Source organism: Urocitellus parryii, chromosome 11, assembly GCF_045843805.1.
Source record: "Urocitellus parryii isolate mUroPar1 chromosome 11, mUroPar1.hap1, whole genome shotgun sequence".
NCBI classification, from domain to species: Eukaryota; Metazoa; Chordata; class Mammalia; order Rodentia; family Sciuridae; genus Urocitellus; species Urocitellus parryii.
Window position 1 is genome coordinate 42380624 of NC_135541.1, and position 20835 is coordinate 42401458.

The following is a 20835-nucleotide window of genomic DNA, read 5'->3' on the forward strand; positions in this document are numbered from 1 at the left end:
TTATTGTCTAAACCAAGTGAGTTGGCTTTTATATCCCTTTAATGTAAATAGTTGTAACTAGTAATTATATGGATTTCTTTCCTTAATAAAACAGAGGCCAATTTGTCACCATTTTTATGTTTTCTGTCTATAGTGATAGGTTTTTATGAATGTTGGAGGGAACTCAATGAACCTTTGTGGCTACTTTTCATTCCCTCCAAATTTTCCCCTCCAAGTTTTTTCAGTTCTACTCCTTGCTTACATATTCTCCTTCTTTGCTTCCTCACTCAGTCTCTGAAATGAGGAGATTCAAATTTGGAGCCATACGTAATTTTGGGGAAATACCTTTGATCTTAGACCATACCATGTTTGGTGGATCCTAAACTCTTTTTTTTTTTTTTTTTCTTAATGGGAGTTCATAGCATTTCTTGGATCTGTGGCTTGAGATCTTTCATCACTTTTGGAAATTTCTCCTAATTTCCTCAAGTATTGCTTTAGCTCTATTCTCTTCCTCTTGTACTTCTATGATTTCAGTTACATGTATGTTGGATAGTGTCACCATTCCCTAGATATCTCTTACATATTTTTTTCATATATTCCATCTTTATTTCTTATTGATACTTTAATTTGGATATTTTCTACTGAACTATATTTTAGTTAACTAACCTCTCTTCAGCTTTGTCCAATCTTCTCTTAATCTCATCGAGTTTTTAAAATATAGTTTTGATATTTTTCAGTTTATAGAGTCCTTTCAATTCCTTTTGTGGGTTCTAAAATTCTTTGTTGAAAATTCTCCATTTTCATTCATTTTCTTGGACATAATTAATTACAGTTATTTCAAAATCTATTTTCTGCTTGCATTGTTACTGATATTTTAAAATAGAAACTAAAAACTCCATATGAAACACACAGAGCTTTTGTGTGATGTTTCTTCTTGATTCCTACAAAGGATCAAGAGGACCTTTTCTTCCTTCTGTTTGGTAGTTTAATTTGAATTCCAAATAAAAGGCTTCGTACAAATATTCTTATGTATTTTTATTTAATCTTTAGTTGTTCTTGCCAAGAGATTTGGTTAGCTGATAATTAATCTAATCTTGTCATTAGTGCAAATCACTGATATCAAGTATTTATGTGAAAATCATAGATGTACATTAAAGAATAAGGGTGCTGTAATTTTTATGATTACAAAGTTTATAATAAAAGGCAGCATATATAAAATGAGTCATTTTGATCAAGTTATCATAGCATCTTTGAGTCAAAAGAAGAAAATGTACAATTTTATATACACCTAATGAGTAAGTTTCTTTTTTGTATGATCCTCTTCCCTTTTAAAACATTTGCTCGTGGGCAAGAGAATAGACAAATAAAATGGCTCACTCAGTATTTCAGAACACTTAACTATCTTAGTCCTAGTGATATAGAAAAGGGAAGCTACCAAGATATTAACTTAGTAGGCAGTAAACTATCACACAAAGTGACAACTGTAACATCACCTCAACAACCTTGTTGCTCTGGAGAGTCTTACATTGACTAAAAGGTTAGTGAAGCTGGCATGTGCCTGTAATTGTAGTGGCTCAGGAGGCTGGGCAACAGGATTGTAAGTTCGAAGCCAGCCTCAGCAACTTAGCAAGGCCCTGAGCCCCGTCTCTAAATAAAAACACAAAAAAGGCTGGGGATATGGCTCAGTGATTAAGTGCTCCTGGGTTCAATTCCCAGTACCAGAAAAAAAAATGATATATTGACTATTTTGTTTATCAGACTCACAGTCACACTATCAGATCAACAGAACAGGTTTTCTTTCTTCCCTGCCCTTTTCCTTACTTTCCTCCCTTTTCTCTCTCTCTCCTTCCCTTCCTTCCTTCTTTCTTAATTTCTCTTTCTCAGCTTTAGAGATGAAAAAATAAATAAATTGGAGTGAAGTAAAATAAGTGATCCACACAAGGTGATTTAGTTGCAAAAGTGATACTTCAACCTGTATTCTACGTACTGTCCAGCTATGCTATGTGCTATGAGCTAAATTGTGTTACCCAACATTTATGTATTGAAGTCCTAATGCCCAGTACTTTGGAATGTGACTGTGTTTGGAGACAGTGTCTTTAAAGAGTTGAATAAATTTAAATGAGACTGTTAAGGTAGGTCCCAATCTAATCTGACTGGGTATTCTTATGAGAAGAGGAAATCTGGACGCCGAGAGACACCAGGGATGCACCCACACAGAGGAAAGGCCATGTGTGGATACAGCAAGAATCTGTCCAGAATTGGGGCATAGTTTTAAATATTCTGAGCACTAGCTATGTGTGAAACCTCAGAGGTTAGGTTAACAGCCACAGGCATCCCTTCAGTAGCCTCTGTATCCCTTCAGTAGACTATATATATTGACTATGTAATAGTTTTTTTTCTTTGAATTGTTTTTAATAAATAATCAAGTAGTTTGTAGAACAACAGATATACTAACCCTAGATTAAACACAAGGAAACAAACAAAGTGTTTTAGAGATTCGAGCACAGCCACCTTCTTAGAGGTCTGAACTCCAAACCAAGTGAAACTTTTTAGAACCAGCTGTGTGTCACCTCTGAAATCCTTTCTCCAGGTTACTTGGCATTTTCTTAGATCCTGTGTAGTGGCAGTAGCTCCTAGATTTTGATGTAGTGTGCATTTCTCTTTGTTCTTTCAGCCTGAAGGGTGAAGCTGCTTTCTACAGTGACTAAGGTCGGGATTACCTCATTGTGGTGGATTGAATTTGTCCCCAAAGATATATCCATGTCCTCTCCACCCGTACCTGTGGATCTGCCTTTAGTTGAAAATAGCCTTTGTGAATATAAACAAGTTGAAATCATTTGAGATTAGTGTAGGCCTGAAATTCAATGACTGGTGTCTTTATAAGAGAAAAAAGAGGGATATTTGGATACAGAGACCTAGAGGTGAAATGAACAAAGCTATGTAAAGAAATGGACCAAGATTGGAGTTACACAGTAACAAGCCAAGAGAGGCCTGGGACCACTGGAAATTGAAAGGGGCAAGAAAAGACTCTTTCCTAGAATCTATGGAGAGGGCATGGGTCTAATAACACCTTAGTGCTCTAGTCTTCAGAACTATGTGAGAAGATATATCTGTTTTTTTCTGTAATTTATTACAGCAGCTTGGAAAAATGAATACATTCATCATTCCCTTTTTTATTCTTTCAGCCTTGTGATATTCATATAACCAATCCCCTGTAATGAATCCCTCTGATTGAAATACCTAGTTAATTTTCTGCTTTTCTACTTGGATGCAGACTGATATATCCATTCCCTAACACATTCTCTCTCTCTCTCTCTCTCTCTCTTTCTCTCTCTCTCCTTTATATTTTGATTCAAAGGGTAGTCTGTAAGTATTTGATGGTTGTAGTAAATAGAAAAACTACAACAATGGATTGATATCAATGTAAATTTTTTTACCTGTCATATTTAAAACTTGCAAATTGCTAAATATTTTGCCCAGTTCATCTTGATAAATTCACTTAGTAATATGTCTTAGAAATCTTCCTTTAGCTGTTTGGTCATGTAATTTTACAACTACTTAATTTTACCAATTGGTTGTATTGTGATCTAACTAAATGGTCCCTAAAGGGTCATTTCACTTTTTCCATTGAAAAAAATTACCAAAAAAACACTGTACTAGATACACACACACACACACACACACACACACACACACACATACACACACATACACACACACATACAAACATATATCTTAAATTTTTTTTTAGTGAGACAAGTAGAATAAATACCTGGCAGCAGGATTCCTAGATCAAAGGTACTATGCCACTAATATTTAATAATACCAACTTATTCGGTAAGTGTGCTGCACTCATCTTAACAGGCTACCACTAGAGTATGCCTTGGGATAAAACTTGAAGAATTATTCCTTTTATAACCCAACTGGCTAAAAGAATATGCATTAAGGCAATTCCCACTCCTATTTTTCCTTCATTGATGAGCCATCTACATTTCTGGAAGGAATGAAGTGAAGCCCAGAGAGTAAACCACTCATGCTAAGCAGCATTATTAACAACAGTGCTGCTCTCAGGAGCAGCAAAATTATGGAACTCACCTGGAGGCAAACCAGACAACAAATCAGAAGAAGCTCTGCTCAGCAACTCAACAAAATTCTGCCATCTGTGTAAGAAAAAGAAACATAATATTGCTGATCAATATCATTGCCCTGGAAGAATATGCAGCAAAGCACTAAATTTATGCTGGTTGGTAGGGTGATGTTGAAAGAACTTTTTGATACCTGTGTCATTCCTGGTTCAATGTAGGAAATAAACTAATTTATTTCAATTAGAAAGTATAGGGGATTGACTTCCCCACCATCCCAACCATTGTAAGGCTAAGATATCATAGATTGCTGCTAAGAATTGGGTCAGGACTCAGAAAATGTGGTCCAAAGATCGAAGAACCCCAGGATAATCTGGTTGATGTCTCAGTTGCTGCTAGTCATGAAGTTAGTGACTGTGGTACCAGGTGCATTCTGGCAACTGGAAAAACTATGTTGATACTGCCATAAGAAAGTAAATTCCTAAAATGGCTCTGCACCACTATCCTTCCTCCCCCTCTTCTGCCTCTCAAATCTTATCTAATTGCATTTCATTAAATAAGTTAAATCAATTTTGAAATCTTTGTGTCAAGGGGATTCCAGAAATGTTCCTTTTGGCCTTCAGGATTTTGGAAGAACTGCAACACAGAAGAGGGTGAATAAAGGTGTTAGGGGAGAGATAAAGAGGACAGATAAATATTATCCAGTAGATGATATTTAGTGAATTGCCCAAGATGAAATTGCATTGGGCAATATGTCTGAAAGTGTCAATCAAGTAGTTATTTAAAGCTTAAAAGTACTCCAGCAAAGCTTTGGCAGAAGAGACCACTAATATGTGTTTGTTGTTATGGTTTAGATATGAGGTGCCCTCCCCACCCCCCACAAAAGCTCATGTGTGAGACAATGCAAGAAGGCTTAGACTTGGTGAAATGATTGGGTTATAAAAATCTTAACCCTATTAGTGAATTAATTCTCTGATAGGAATTAACTTGGTGGTAACTGTAGGCAGGTAGGGTGTGGCTGGAAGAGGTTGGTCCCTGGGGGCTTGCCTTTGGGGTATATATTTTGTCATTGTTAAATGGAGCTCTCTCCCTTTCTGCTCTCTGGCACCATGTTCCCAGCTGCTTTTCTCTGCTACAAACTTTTTCCATGATGCTCTACTTCATCTCAGGTCCTGAGTAATGAAGTTAACAATTATGGACTGAGATCTCTGAAGTAGTCAGTCCCCCAAACCTTTCTGTTCTTGTTCTTTCAGAATTTTTGGCCACAATAACGAAAAAGCTGGCTAAAACGTTTGCCTAATACCACCCTCTATTTAAATATAAATATGCTTTTCTCTGGAGTAATAAGCACCCATTTTCCTGCACATATTATGGTTAGGACTATAAAGTCTCATATCCTGCTTCAGCCAGTGTTCAGACCCACCTTTTCTAATTAATCTCAATCTGTCTATCACTTACACTATAACCTCCCTTCTCCCCTCTCTTTTTTTTCCCCTTCTGTCTCAATCTCTGTCTTAAATTTTTGGTTTTGGTCCTTCTTGAAGGTTTATTTTTTCTTCTGTTTTCTGAATTACTTAACATTCTTTAAAAATAGTATTTTTTTTTTGCTAGTGTTAGCAAAAGACAGGTTTTCTTGCTAGGTACCAAACTGCAAATAATACTAATTTTGATCTTTGTCTTGCCTATTATAAGAAGTTCAGCAAAATAAAGAGGGAGTTTTGAAATACTTGTTCTGGGTTTTCTCACAGAGTCCTAATGTCATGTGATTTTATTCTATTTATATAAAAATGATTTCTTAAATATGTACCTAATTCATTTTGCTTTCCATCATAAAACTTTTTCTATACACAATATCATGAGTCAGAAACATTCTGGGTCAATATATGTGCTCTGATACAAGTTTTAGAAACGTGTCCTGAGCTTCACGTCAGGTGTGGTGTGCAGTGTGGCAAGTCAGATAAGCTGGTGACTTTACCAGCTGCTACAGTTCTAGGAAGGTAAAAGAAAACTGGAAAAGAAGTAGCACTCTTTACCACTGATAATCATATAGAGATATGACATTAGCACAGTTCTGGAAATAAATTGCAAAGAAGCATTTCCTGTTACCTGCTCTCCTTATAATGGCTTTCTAGACCCTCTTAGGAAGTCGTGGCTTATGCCAAGAGCATCTTCCCATCCTTTGATAACAAAGCTCAACAACTCAAAGCCTAGGTCCATTAATACTCGCACACACATCCTATTGTTCTCAGGGTTGTCAGGAGCTATCAGGTAGTGGGATGTCAGATATGAGGTAAGGTCCTTGGATAAAAAGGCACCACAGACTCTCTTGCTCCTTCTTAATCATATGCTAAGAGTGGGGTAAGAAGATTTGGGGAAATTTTCAAAGTACTGAAGTTGAGCATCATCTTATTTAAATGACATATAAAGACTTATGTGACTACTAACATTCTAAAGAGCCTTCCAGTAAAATATTCCCTTTCTCTCCATTTTTTTCCCATTACTCCAAGACCTTCAAAGAGATACTCATGATTTAAATGGGTTTATGGGTTCCACTGTCAGGAGGAGTGACAGTGTCAAGTCCCCACTGATAGTGTCAAGTCAGAGAGGTTGGACAGGAGAATAAGGCCTGTGAGCCTAGTTCTAGATTCAGGTAAACATAAGTTCAAACTCTAAGTGAGTTTGTCAAGTTAACAACAGCGTTTAGCGAGTGATCCAAGTACTTTCAGTTCATTATTTCATTCAATGGAGATAGTCATCCTATGAGATAAGTAAAGGACTTGACCAAGAACACATGGATCGCAGGGGCATCCAGGATCACACCCTGGCTGTCTGACTCCAAATCCACATGGATTTATGCAATTTGGCTTCAGTTACATGTTTTTACTCTTTGAAATTCCATGGGTATGGCTTTAGTATTTTCTAAAATTTATTATTGCCGAAGTCTATCTGAGGTCGGCCAGATTTTTGTCCATTGATAATTATATTTTTCCCATTATTTGCTGTAGTTTAGTTTTATTCTGTTTTCGGTCAGGATCTTTGACTTATTTTCTTTGTCTTAATAATACAAAAGTTTTATTGGGATAGACATGGGTTCATTTGTTTTTTCCCCCATAATTAGCTGAGATCATGGTGAGACCTTCAACCTGTATACTTTTTTTTTTTCCCCCCAGCAGTTTTCAAAATTTTTCAGTTGTGGTCATGGTTTGAGTGGGTCCCCCAAGGATTTGTATGCTGGAAGCTGGGTCCTCAGTGTGGAGGTGCTGAAGCAGTAGAACTCTGAGGGGTGGAGCTTAGTGAAAGGGGATTAGGTAGCTGGGGGCATCTCCTTTGGAAGGGATGAATAGCTCTGAGAATCTGGTTAATTTCCTTGAGAGTGGGTTGTTCTAAGACTGTCCTCCTCACTCCTTGACCTTTGTTCTCACCATGTGACCTCTTGCTTTCACAAATATTCCCACAATTATGCCATCTGCTATGATATAGCTAAGAGCCCCCTGCCCTGCCCACACACACACCAGAGGCTCAACAGATGGGGTTGTCTGATCTTGAACTTTCACCTTCTAATACTGCTGGCTCAATAAGCCATTTTTCTTTATGAAGTACCCAAATTCAGATATTTTGTGATAGCAACAGAAAATGAACTAATGTAATTCAGAGTTTCATTTTTATTTTTTCTCCAATTTTTTAAAATTCCCTTTTCCACAATACCAAGTCCTCTTAGGTTGCATCTCTATTATTATCATTTTATATCTACTATTCTCTCTCATTTCCTTCTCTGTTCTTTTTCTTCCCTACCTTTTGCAGAAGTCCCTTAAGTTTGATATTACATACTTTCCTCTAGTGTTAATTTCACTTCTTATTGATTCCTGGTTACCTTTTAATTTGCTTAGAGAAGCTTTAGCTTCCTTGATACCATCTGTATTTCCCCAAATTCTTTCAATTTCTTCTGTTAATTTTTTGTGCTTTTTAAATTTGATTTTTATAGATCTTAAAAATCTCATTATACTTATTACTTTCTAATTCAATTCCGTAGAGGACACGGCTTCTTATATACTGCATAGAATCACGGTGCTTTCCTAAATTATTTTTCTAATTTCTAGAGTAGATCATTTTCTAAGCTTGGTTGAGATTTGGAGGCTGCAGGATGATGATTCCTTTTCACATGCTGCGGTATTTTCTTAAATGTTGGTGTTTTTTTTCTTTACTGGGCTTCGAATGAGGATCTCCTCACATTCACTGTGACCCACAGTTAAGCTGCCTTGTTTTCCTGTGACTGTGTTCCCTGCTCACTTGAACCTCCAGTCAAGGACAGATGGCAACCCCATTCCATACTGATTTCTCTTAGTCACTCGCCTCATGCACCTTGGTAGAAATGGAGGTGGGATCTTTTCACCACATTCGTTGGGTACTAGACACTTCAGATTGGTGCAGTATGTCGTATTTTATATACCTATTAGTGTAAACAACTACCAGCGGTCTCCTTTTCTCCATTCTAACCCCCATGACTTAATTTTCAGGAATTATACTTCACCATGTGCAAACACCATACGTCATCTGGGTTTCCTTTCTCTCCTTGCTCATCTTAACTTTTTGTTCTGACATTTTGGGGAGTCATACAGGATATGTCTGTATCTCTGAATAGGTACAGAAAAGTGATGTGTGGATAAATACACAGGTGTGTTTCTTTGGACAGGGAGGGGCGGGGAAAGAGAAGCAGGGAACAGAAGAACGCAGACTGCTACTATAATCAGCACCTTTGCAATTTTCTAGTTGGCTAAGACTTGTGGTCTCCAAACCAAAGGGAAGGCCATGGTGAAGGGAGAAAGTATCTTCCACACTTCTTAGAGGCAAGCAGGGTGAAGTGTGGGGCAGGCAACTCATTGATTTTCCCATATTGCAGAGTCTCATAGAGGAGGTTCTTGCTAGATCCTGACACTAGAGTTCCTGTTAGTGAGTTTTGCTGCTTATGTGTTTTGGACCTTTTTCTTTCTTTGTAGGAATTTTTGTCAGGTGCTGTTAAGCAGATGCCTTTTGATAAAAAAGTCTTGTATGAATAAACAAAACAAACCTAAATATACTAAGCATAAAAGATGTGGGCTATTTATTGAAATGCCCTTGAAAATCTTGGTGAAGCTAGTTTCAGGTGGCATGTTCTTCTAACAGCTTCATAGAGGCTTATGTCCAAAGGTATGCCAGCAACCACCTCCCAAGTCCATTCATTATCTTTCTCCACCTCCTGAAATGTATACTCCAGCCATGAGGAAAAGTTTGTGGTAATCCAAACTTGCCAAGCTTTGCTTGCGTTTCTTTCTCTCTGAAATACTTCTCCCGTCTCTCACTCTGTTAGCTCCTATGAATCCCATTAAGCTCAGCTGAGCCATAGCATAGAACAATGCTGAGAAGTCAACTCTATCCAAACTTCCAGAATCAGAAATTATATCCCAGGATTTAAAAATTTTAGGCATTATAGCCGTGCCTTTCAGACTTCTGAAATTTCCAACTCTAGAAATTTCTGAGGGGTTATAGAATATGCTAGATGGAGAAAGCAGCTAGAAAGGAGGCTGCCTAGGAGTCTATTATCCTGTAGGAACATGTTAGTTTGCGAGGCCTGTGTTACCGTCTGAGTCTATGGAATACTCACCTCCAAGGTATTAGGAGGTGGGAGTCTTTGAAAAGTGTTTAGGTTATGGGGCAGAGCCCTCTTGAATGGGATCAGTGTCCATACAAAAGAAGCTCAAGAGAGACCTGCTCCTTCTCCCTGCCATGTAAGGTCACAGTGGAAAGAAAGCCATCTAGAAGGAAGAAGAACCTTCCCAGGCACTGAATCTGCCCACATCCTAGAATTCCCATCTCCAGAACTGTGGAATAAAAGGCTGTTTTTTTTTTTTTTTTTTTAAATAAGCCACCTAGTTTATAGTGTTTTGTTATGGAAGCCCAAACGGACTAAGACAGGCTGCCACAATGAAACACCACAGACCATGTGGCTTCAACAGAAATTTCTCACAGTTTTGGAGGTCAAAAGTCCAAATCAGGGTATGGGTGGAGGGCAAGAGTTACCCAATTCCTCAGATCCAGAATTGTGTTCAGCACCAAGCCCAAGCGTGAAGCCAGCTCTGGGACTCAGGCAATTTTCCCCAAACACCTGTGCCTTAGCCACAATCTTGTAAAAGTTTCTGAGTATTGTAGGGCAAGTAGGAATGTTGCTATAGTGCAGTCACTAAGCCCCCAAACTCTGAAGCCAGAGGGTCTGCATTTGGCTTAGCCTTATTGATGAATTCAGGTATGGATTACATATAGGTTTTAATCTCTCTGTGTTTCTTCATTTGAAAAATATTAGCGCTCACCTCAGGGGGCAGGTGCAAAGATTAAAAGAATTAATATTTATAAGGCGCTTAGAATATTTCTTGAAATACATTTAGCACTAAGTAAGTGTGGGCTATAACTAATAATAATAACAATTATTATTATTATTAGAATGTAGAATGGAAAAGCTAGGTCTAATTTCTATAGCCCAACCAATGTGCAGGCCATACCACATCTCTAATAGCTCTTGGCTAACCCTTTCCTATTCCCTTTACAAAGTAATTGCTGAATCAGACACCTCATGTTTCCTTTATCTCCCGAAATCCTCTGGTAGTTCCTGGGATTAGCGAAACGGGTCCTTTTCAACCTAATTGCACTCTCAATAATGGGCCAGATGTGTATGATAAGTCCTACTTGTGGCTGTGTCAATGGCTCCATCTATTCACGAAGCTTCCATAGAGGCTTCATTATTCCCCCCCACTCCCCCAACACAATTTGGCTCGTGTGCATGTGTTTTAAACTGGTTTGAAGCATTTAATTTTGCCAATACAATTTTAGAGTATTAGTTTGCCTCCTGTTCTCTCTCTGCTGTCCTTAATTACCACTTATTACAAAGTCACACAGAAACATTAAATGCGAATTCTGACTTACACGTTCCTGGCCAAGAACAGGGATAATAATTTTTACCAACACAACCTGAACTCATTTTACATAAGGGTAATTCAGAGTCGAGATTTGAAATCGTAATCAAGTCTTTCTCAAAATCGCCTTACCCTGGCAGTCATTCACTAATGTCGCTGCTAATTGGTAGGCAAATGGCAAAAAACAAAATCTCAATGTTAAAAACAACAACAACAACAACTACTACTTTGTTACGGGGCTCACAAAATTGCTCTCCTTGTCAGCTCTTGCAACATGACAGTTTAAGAAGGGAACGCAACTCATTTTATTTGGTTAGATGGGGCTAATCCCACATCACCATAATCCCTCCTGATGTTTTATTGATTCTAAAGGACATTTAATCAGGAAGCAGCTCAGCACTAGAATCCTGCTAATTAGCAAGCAGCCACATTCCAAATGGGTTCCCAATTGAACAGCAGATTAATGGACAATATGTACTAAAATAATGATTCGTGCATTCAGCTCCTAAAATGTGTGTCTAAATTGCATCTTTAATCTCTTAAGGATATAGATTTGCATACAAAGTCCTTAACGAAATGGATTTAATTCAACAGAAGAAGCTTTAGCCAATGACTGTTTAAGGATGAAACAGGTTTATCTCTTATAAATGCAATTCTTTGTTGGTTCTCATGGTTTTGATGTCCTTGAATATTCAAAGGTCAAAGACAGGTAAATAAAAAAAAAAATAGCATGTTTCTCTGATTTTCCCAAAAGCAGTGGAAATTGAGAATTTTGATATAATAAAAAGCAGCTTCCCCTCACTTGCCTCCCATTCTCTCTTGATCTCATATTCATGGAATATTGTTTTGGATCCCAGCTTTTAATCAGCTAATGTCTATTGAGTCTCCACTATATACCAGGGACAATGTGAGCTTTGAAACATGCTCTTTCTGCCTTTAGATTGGAGCCGTTTGAGGACTCTCAATTTCAGCTTCCTGCTTTTCCACTTAGCTCTGAGCTCACTTTCCTGATCTTTTTGTTTAACCATGTCTCTTACCTTTACCCAATCACCCGCAAGATTTTAGAGAAGGGAAATTCCCATGTTCAAAGCTGTTCCACTGGAAATTCACTTACTGCATTTGAATTCCTGGCCTCATTATTAATTCAATCATTTAATCATTGATTGATGCTCCCTGCTATGGTTTGGAATATGAGGTGTCCTCCTAAAGCTCATATGTGAGACAATGCAAGAATGTTCAGAGGTGAAATGATTAGATTCCAAGAGCTGTAGTTTCATCAGTGATTTAATAGGCTTGAATGGATTAACTGGGTGGCAACTGTGGACAGGTAGGGTGTGACTGGAGATGTGACTGATGAGTGGAGCTCTCTCTGCTTCTGGGGTATTATGAACTGAATAGGTTTCCTCCACTGTGCCCTTCCACCAAGATATTCTGCCTCATCTTGGACCTAGAGCAATGGAGTTGTCTGACCATGGACTGATTATTTGACACCAAGAACCAAAATAAACTTCCTTCTCTAAGTTGTTCTTGTCAGGTATTTTGGTTAGAGTGACACAAAGCTGACCAAAGCACCTCACATAACCTTCACTCCACTTTATTTTTCTGCATTGCTCTTGTCGCCATGTGATGTACCATATATTCTAACTCACTATTTCTCTTCTTCACCCCATCAGAATATATAAACTTCATGAGGGAAAGGCTTTGTTTTAGTCATATCTGTATTCCCAGTGTCTAGAGTAGTGGTTGGTTGCCGGGTTTCTGTTCTTGCGATTAAAAGGCTCAGGGGTCACTCCGGTTAAACTGGGCTAACTGGGCTGCACCAAAAAACCACACAAGAGACACAAATACCTTTTTCTTTGGGGTCGTGTGACAGCTCCTCTGACCTTAAGGGTCCGAAGGAAGAGAGAGCAAGAGCACGCACTGACTGACCCTTTTATTGAGGAGAAGCTATTCAAATGAGGCAAGGGGTCAGGTTTCAGGGGGCTGAGTCTATCTTCATGATGTCCACTGTCAGCAGGTTGACTGACACCTGGGTAGGCCACACCCAAGGGCACAGTAAGAGGAGGACACACACACAAGGCACTTCCATGGAAGATTCTATCCTAAACAGGGCAAGGGGTTATATTACAAAGGAACAGGTGAGCATAGCTTCACCCATGGGGCTGTAGTAAGACACACCCATGCACGAGACACAGACCCTTGAACCCAAGAAGGGTGGGGAAAGCTCTGCCACATTTCTGTGACTGAGCGCCTCAGCACCCAGTCAGGGAGTGTGACTCAGTCAAGTGCAAGGTTGGTCTCCCACAGTTGGTATGTAGCAGGCAATCAATAAATGTTAAATGAATGAATAAGTGATTTCATCACATTCTTATAACTACCAGGAGTCAGTACTGGGATATATGTTGGGAATACAGTGTGAGCAAATAAGTCATGTTGCCCATCATCAGGGAGGGCACTATTGTAAATAGCAAACTAACATCAGACAAATAAATACATAATACAAATATCAGTGTTAGGAAATAAAAAGGCTGGGTTCTATGAGAGTACTCAGCAGAAGGAACCGGATGTTGATGAGATGGTTAGGGAAGGTGTCCTTCAATTTGACTGTGAGCTAGGGACTGGGAAGAATTCACATACTACCATCCCTGAGAGTATCTCAACACACTATTCTTCACCTAATTCAATTCAAGTACATAAATATTTATTGTAATAATATTTATTGTGGCAGGCACTGCTCTAGACAGTGCCTGCGTGAGTGAATAAAACAAAGATCCTGAATATCCTGGCATTATATATTCTGCTGTTTGTTAGGGAGAGACATATGACAATAAATAAAATAAATCAGCAAATGGCCCAATTTATGAGTAGTTGAAAAAGACAAGAGAAGAAAACAAAAGGAGAGCAGGTTAAAAGGAACAAGAAGTGTGGGAGGTGATAAATTTGAATAGGGGAGTTAGTGTTGGCCTTGTCTCACTGACAAGGAGTTATTTGAGCAAAAAATTGAAGAACGGAAAGAGGTTGACAGGAGGAGGACATCTGAGCCGTAAAGAGTATTATAAGTGGAGGAGACATTCAGAGGATAGGTACCAAGGTGGATCTTTGCCTGGTCCATCTGAGGAAGAGAAGGAACTGAAACACAATGTAACTGGAACAGAATGGGCAAAGTAGCTTTTAGATGGAGCCAGAGAGATGATGGGGGAGCAGATCATGTAGAACTCTTTATAAGAACTTTTCTCCCCTGAGTGATAGGTGCCTTTAAAGTCTTTGGAGCAGAGCAATGATGTATACTATTTTAGTTTTTTTATTGGTTCTTTTTAGTTATACATGATAGTAGAATCCATTTTGATATAATTATACAATTATGGAATATATCTTATTCTAATTAGGAAACCATTCTTGTGAATGTACATGATGGTTGGATTCACTGTGGTGTATTCATATATGTACACAGGAAAATTATGTCAGATTCATTCCACTGTCTTTGCTTTTTGTATCCCCCTTCCTTTCCCTTCATTCCCTTTGTCTCATCTACTGAACTTCTATTCAACCTCCACCCCTTATTATGGGGTACCTTCTATGTATCAGTAAAAACATTTGACCTTTGGTTTTTTGGGGGGATTGGCTTATTTCACTTAGCATGGTACTCTCCAGATCCATCCACTTACTGGCCAATGTCACAAAGTCATTCTTCTTAATAATTGAGTAATAGTTGTGTATATATGCCATATTTTCATTATCCATTCATCTCTTGAAGAGCACTGAGGTTGGCTCTATGGCTTAGCTCTTGTGAATTGTGCTGCTAGAACTATTGATGTGGCTGCATTACTGTAGCATGCTGATTTAAAATCCTTTGGATATATACTGAGGAATGGGATAACTGGGTCAAATGGTGATTCCATTCCTAGTTTTTGAGGAATCTCCATACTGTTTTCCAGAATGGCTGCACCAATTTGTAGTCCCACCAATGTATGAGTACCCTTTTCCCCACATTCTCACCAACATTTACTGTTGCTTTTATTCTTAATAATTTCCATTCTGGAATAAGAAGAAGTCTCAGTTTTAATTTCATTTCTCTAATTGCTAGAAATGTTGAACATTTTTTCATATATTTGTTGACCATTCATATATCTTCTTTTGAGAAGGGTATGTTTACTTCCTTTGCCCATTTACTGATTTGGGTTATTATTATTATTATTATTATTATTATTATTATATGGTGTAAGTTTTTGTATATCCTGGAATTAACTCCCCATCTGAGAGGCAGGTGGCAAAGATTCTCTCCCATTCTGTAGGTTCTCTTTTCATGCTCTTGTTTGTTTACTTTGTTGTGAAGAAGCTTTTTATTTTGATGCTATCCCATTATTTATTTTTTATTTTATTTCTTAAACTTTAGGACTTTTTTGTTAAGGAAGTCAGTTCCTCCAGCCTATAAGTTGGAGTGTTAAGCTTACATTTTCCTCTAGTATGTGCAGGGTTTCTGCTCTAGTTCCTAGGACTTTGATCCACTTGAGTTGATTTTTTTGCAAGGTAAGAGATGGGGGTTAAATTTTGTTTTATTACATAGGTATTTCCAGCTTTCTCAGCACCATGTGTTGAAGAGGCAACCTTTTCTCCAAAATATGTTCTTGGCACCTTTGTCTAGTATGAGGTAACTGTATTTATATGGGTTTGTGTCTGTGTCTTCTATTCTGTTCCATTGGTCTTCTTTCCTGTTTTAGTGCCAATACCCTGCTGTTTTTGTTACTATAGGTCTGTAGTATAATTTAAGGCCTGGAACTGTGTTGCTACCTGCTTTGCTTTTCTCATTAAGGATTGCGTTGGCTATTCTGGGCCTCTTATTTTCCCAAATGAATTTCATGACTGCTTTTGTTATTTCTATAAAGAATATTGGAATTTTGATGGGAATTGCATTGAATCTGTTTAGCACTTTTGGTGGTATGACCATTTTGACAATATTAGTTCTGCCTATCCAATAATCTGAGAGGTCTTTCCATCTTCTAAGATCTTCCTCAATTTCTTTCATTAGTGTTCTATAGTTTTTATTGTAGAGGTCCTTCACCTCTTTTGTTAGGTTGATTTCCAAGTCCCCCCTCCCCAGGCTATTGGGAATGGGATGTTTTTTCCTAATTTCTCTTTCAGCTGATTCATCATTGGAATATAGGAATGCAATTGATTTCTGGGAATCTACTTTGTCTTATATGAATATAACTATTCCAACTTTCTTTAGAGTTGGTGTACTATATCTTTTTCTATCCTTTTACTTTTAGCTTGTCTATATGTTTAAATCAAAAATTGTTATTATAGAAAGCATTTAACTAGTTCTTCCTTTACAAATGGAATCTGAAAATCTCTGCTTTTTAATTAGTACATTTGGATCATTTATACTAAAAGTAACTATTGATGTGATTAGGTCTTAATCCTATCTTATTGATATTTATTTTGTATTTGTCATATTTATGTTGTTTGTTACCTTTTTGTCTCTGTGTGTATTGACTGTGGTTAGGTTTCCATTTTAAAATATTCTTTTAGCATCTTTAAATTAATTAAAGTATTCTTTTAGCATCTTTAAAAAAATTATAGTACTCCAATTACAGTATAAGAGCATCATCACAGTATTTTATTTATTTTTTACTTTCCCATCTTGTCCTTATATGATGTCATCATATATTAGATAATTAGATGCTTTAAACATCTAATTATCTTTTAAATAGTTTTTAAAAATTAAACAAAAATGTACTATTTTATTCATCTACATATTTACTATTCCCATTCTCTTTATTCCTTCATGTAGATATAGAATAATTATTTTTGTTCCATTTGAAAAACTTATTAAAATATTTCTTGTGGTGTTGATCTGCAGGTTATTAATTCACTCCTTTCTTAGGTATGTAACAAAGTCTTTATGTAGTATTTGTTTTATGCAATGCAACTTTTCTGAATAGAGAATTCTAGTTGATAGCTTTCTTTCAATAATGTGTAGATGTCATTCCACCATCTTATTTCTTACATTGTTCCTAATGAGAAATCTGTTATATTCTTAGCTTTGTTATTTGGTGTTGTTTTGGTCTCAGTGTGCTTTTTAGACTTTGTCTTTACATTGCTTTAAGAAATTTGTCTATAATGATTCTTTGGATGGTTTATTTCAAGATTTCTTTTTTTCAAGATTCATTGAACTTCTTGGGCCCATGTCTTTGTAGTTTTCTCCAAATTTAGAAAAAATTTCAGCTATTAATTGTTCAACATTCTTTTCTGTTCCCCTCTCTTTCCCTTTCTGAGATTTGAATTTTTTTTTTTTTTTTTTTTTTTTTTTTTTTTTTTTTTTTTAAATATTTATTTCTTAGTTCTCGGCGGACACAACATCTTTGGTATGTGGTGCTGAGGATTGAACCCGGGCCGCAGGCATACCAGGCGAGCGAGCTACCGTTTGAGCCACATCCCCAGCCCAGATTTGAATTTTTGTACATTAAATCTGTTGATGGTATCACAAAGCTGCAGTAATCCTTTGTTAATTTTTCCTTCATTATTCTTCATAATTCATTTTATTATGAATAGTGTTTATTTGTATGTCTTCAAGTTATTTTTATTCCCTGTTTAATTTGCTATTATTTCTATCAAGAAAAAATTTAAGCATTACATTTTTAAAATAATCTATTTTATTACAGTTTTAAATTTACTAAAAAAAATTTAAAAATAAGACAGAAAATTATCACTCACCTTTCACCCAATTTCCCTTTTCATCAGCATCTTACCCTATTATGGTACAATTAAGGGCCAATATTATTACATTTCAATTAAATGAAATTCATACTTTATTTTCATGTTAGATTTTATATACTTGTCCTTTCTTCTCTAGTTTCCATCCTAGCTACTGTATTAGATTTAATCTTACTGTCTTCTTATGTTCTTCTCGATAGTGACAATTTCTCAGATTTTCCATGGTCCTCACAATTTTGAGGAGCACTGGTCAGGTAACCCTCTATTGTGATTGGTTTAATGTCTTTCTTATTATTATTCTGTTATTTGTTTTGAGGAAGAAGACATGTATTTTTTCTACCTAGAAGCTTCATTTGTGTCTTTTTCTTTCACCCATATTTCTTATTATGTTCATGCCTTCTTAATAAAAGAAGATATTTCTTGTATAGTACATACATGAAGTATATGGGGCATGGGGGTAGGAGGTATAGTAGAATGAATCAGAAATTATTACCCTATGTACATGAATGGTATGATTCTACATTATGTATACCAGAAGAATTATAATTTATACTCCATTTAGTTATGATGTATCAAAGTGCATTCTACTATCATGTATAACCAATTAGAACCAAAAAATCCTTATCCATTAATTATATTATCTGTTTTATTTATGTATATGCTTTTATTGATTGACTTTTATCTTAATATTAGGTCATACTTTTCTTGCTTCTTTTCATGTCTGATAATTTTTGTATATATGCTAGAAATTGTAAAGTTGACATAATTGATTAAAATTATTTTATTCCTTTAAAAATTTTGAGAGCTTTTTTCTTGGATATATTCAAGTAGTTTGAAGAAAGTCTGATCATTTTTTGTTTCTTTAGGGCTTTTAAGATTTGTGGAGTAATTGGCCCCTTTTCAATACAATCAATACCCTTCTCAGGACCCTACTCAATGCAGCTTGTGTTAAGAGGTTTTCTTCATTGACTGTTGGAAAAATGAACTATTTCTAACACTGCAAGAGATCTAAAAATTTTTCTACATCTTTATCTTGTGTTTCTGTTCTTGGCTTGGGTAGTTTCCTCAAATATATACATGACTCAATACTCTCATGAAGTCCGAATGGCAATTCTTGGAAATTTCCAGAGGAATATCTCTGGGGATTTATTTCCTCCTCCCTTTTTCTCTGTAGTGTGCATTCCATCCTCAGTCTTTCTGATCTCCAGACTCTATTCCTTCAACTATGAGTTCTATTTGGCTTCTCCTTTCCTGTGCAATAAGCTGAGCTGCTCTCATTGGTTTTCCTTCTTTCAGGAATCACCATTCTATAATGCTTGATGTCCAATGTCTGAAAACATTGCTTCATATATTTTGCTCCTTTTTTGTGATGATTATTGTTGAGAGCCACAGCCAAAGGGGCCCCAGCAAACTTCCAGCTGCCAGCAAACTTCCAGCTGCCGGCTGATGATTGGCTCACAGTGGCCCCAGCAACATCTAGCTGATTGGCTCCTCTGCGGTGATGTTCATTGGGCTGTTTCCCTGCCCTTCAGACTGCCAGCTGATGATTGGCTCACAGCGGCCCCAGCAACATCTAGCTGATTGGCTCCTCCACGGAGCTGCTCATTGGGCTGTTTCCCTGCCCTTCAGACTACGGAACTGCTCATTGGGGGACTTCTTTGGCTCCGCCCACGCAACCCAGCCAATCGGCCTCAAGAGCAGGAGGATTGTGGGAGGTTGGTGGGTGAGAGGCGTGTGGAAGCCGGTGGTGGCAGTTGGGCTCTGAGGGTTTTTTCCTTTGGAGCTGTTTTGCTTGGCGTTTGTAGTTCTAAAAATAAAGTTAGTTTCTTTTGACAAGTGGCTCCTGAATTGTGCCCAGCCAGACTGCGGCAGATTATAATTCTTTATGATTCATAATGGCTAGAAGGAGAAATTTCATGCTTTGTTTTTCTATGACCAAGAAAACCCTTTGATCTTAATAAAAGCAAACATTCTTTAACCTGGTTGTCAAGTGACTGAAATTGATTAGGTCACATATAAAACTTGTCATCTTAAGACAGATCTCTGTGTTTGGCATCCTAGTAGAAAAATGAGAGCATAAAAAGTTGTCTTAGCTTCCTAAAATACCATAGACTGTGTGACAATAGTCTTTAAAAACATACATTTGTCTTTCACAGTTTGGGACTGAAAAATACAAGATCAACATTTGAACAGATTTAGTTCTTGGTGAGGACCCTCTTCTTGGTTTTTAGATGGCCCCTACCTTCTTGCTGTATATGCCCTCTTATGACAAAAGAGGAAGTGTCTCCTCTTTTTGAAAAGATACCAATTCTACCTTAATGATCTCATCTAAATTCTATTACCTTTCAGAGGGCTCACCTCCTAGTATCATCCCATTGGAAGTCAAGAATTTATAATTAGGAATGGTACAAATGTTTAGTCTATAACAAAAATCAACTTACTTTATTTCATCTTGGTAACCCAAGTTTGGGTGGTTAAGCAATGTTTCCAGCAGGCTCAAGGTCAGGTATAATCCATGCTTCCCACATATAGCCCTGACCTAGAAATAAGAAAAGATTTAAAGTTTTACTAGGATGAAACTAATGATTGAATTTCCTTTCCATAATTAGAGCCTACATGATTTTGATGGTGAATTAATACCCAGGAGTGCATTCTATTGGATATCATTGAGAACAAGAATATCTAGTTGAATGCTTATAATCAATAAATTTTTATTTAATTGACACAGAATTTATAATTTAGAAGTTGTATTAACTTTGTATAGACCCCAGATGCTCAATAAGTATTTTTTGATTGAATAGAGTGTCATGGTGGTTCCCAAGGATGTAATATGTTCTAGGTTCAGCTAAGAAACCAATTCAGATATCCGGTTGGTGGGTGAATGAAGCTTAAATTATGCCATATTTTCATGGATGTGATAGCATACGTTGTGTGTTTATAATAATCATTTAAAAATAGACTTTGGAATCCAAGAGATCTTATTTTGTACACCAGATCAGCTGCCTGTGCCACGGGAAGTTACTTAATCTTTCTGTGTCCAATTACTTCATCTACTAAATAGGACACTTTTAATTTCTATGGATTCTGTGAGGGTTACATGAGAATGTGAATAGTTAGAA

At 37.0% G+C, this 20835-nt stretch overlaps 1 protein-coding gene across 1 annotated transcript in view; it reads right to left on the reverse strand.

Moving 5' to 3' along the window:
* The window catches only part of C11H1orf87 (chromosome 11 C1orf87 homolog), an 83016-nt gene that overhangs the window by 13778 nt on the left and 48403 nt on the right, over positions 1–20835 (reverse strand). Inside the window, exons 8-9 of the mRNA XM_026407235.2 lie at positions 20158–20255; positions 4075–4139 (exon numbers count right to left, since the gene is read on the reverse strand). Of these exons, the coding sequence (XP_026263020.2) occupies positions 4075–4139; positions 20158–20255 (163 nt within the window). The remainder of the gene's footprint in view (positions 1–4074; positions 4140–20157; positions 20256–20835) is intronic.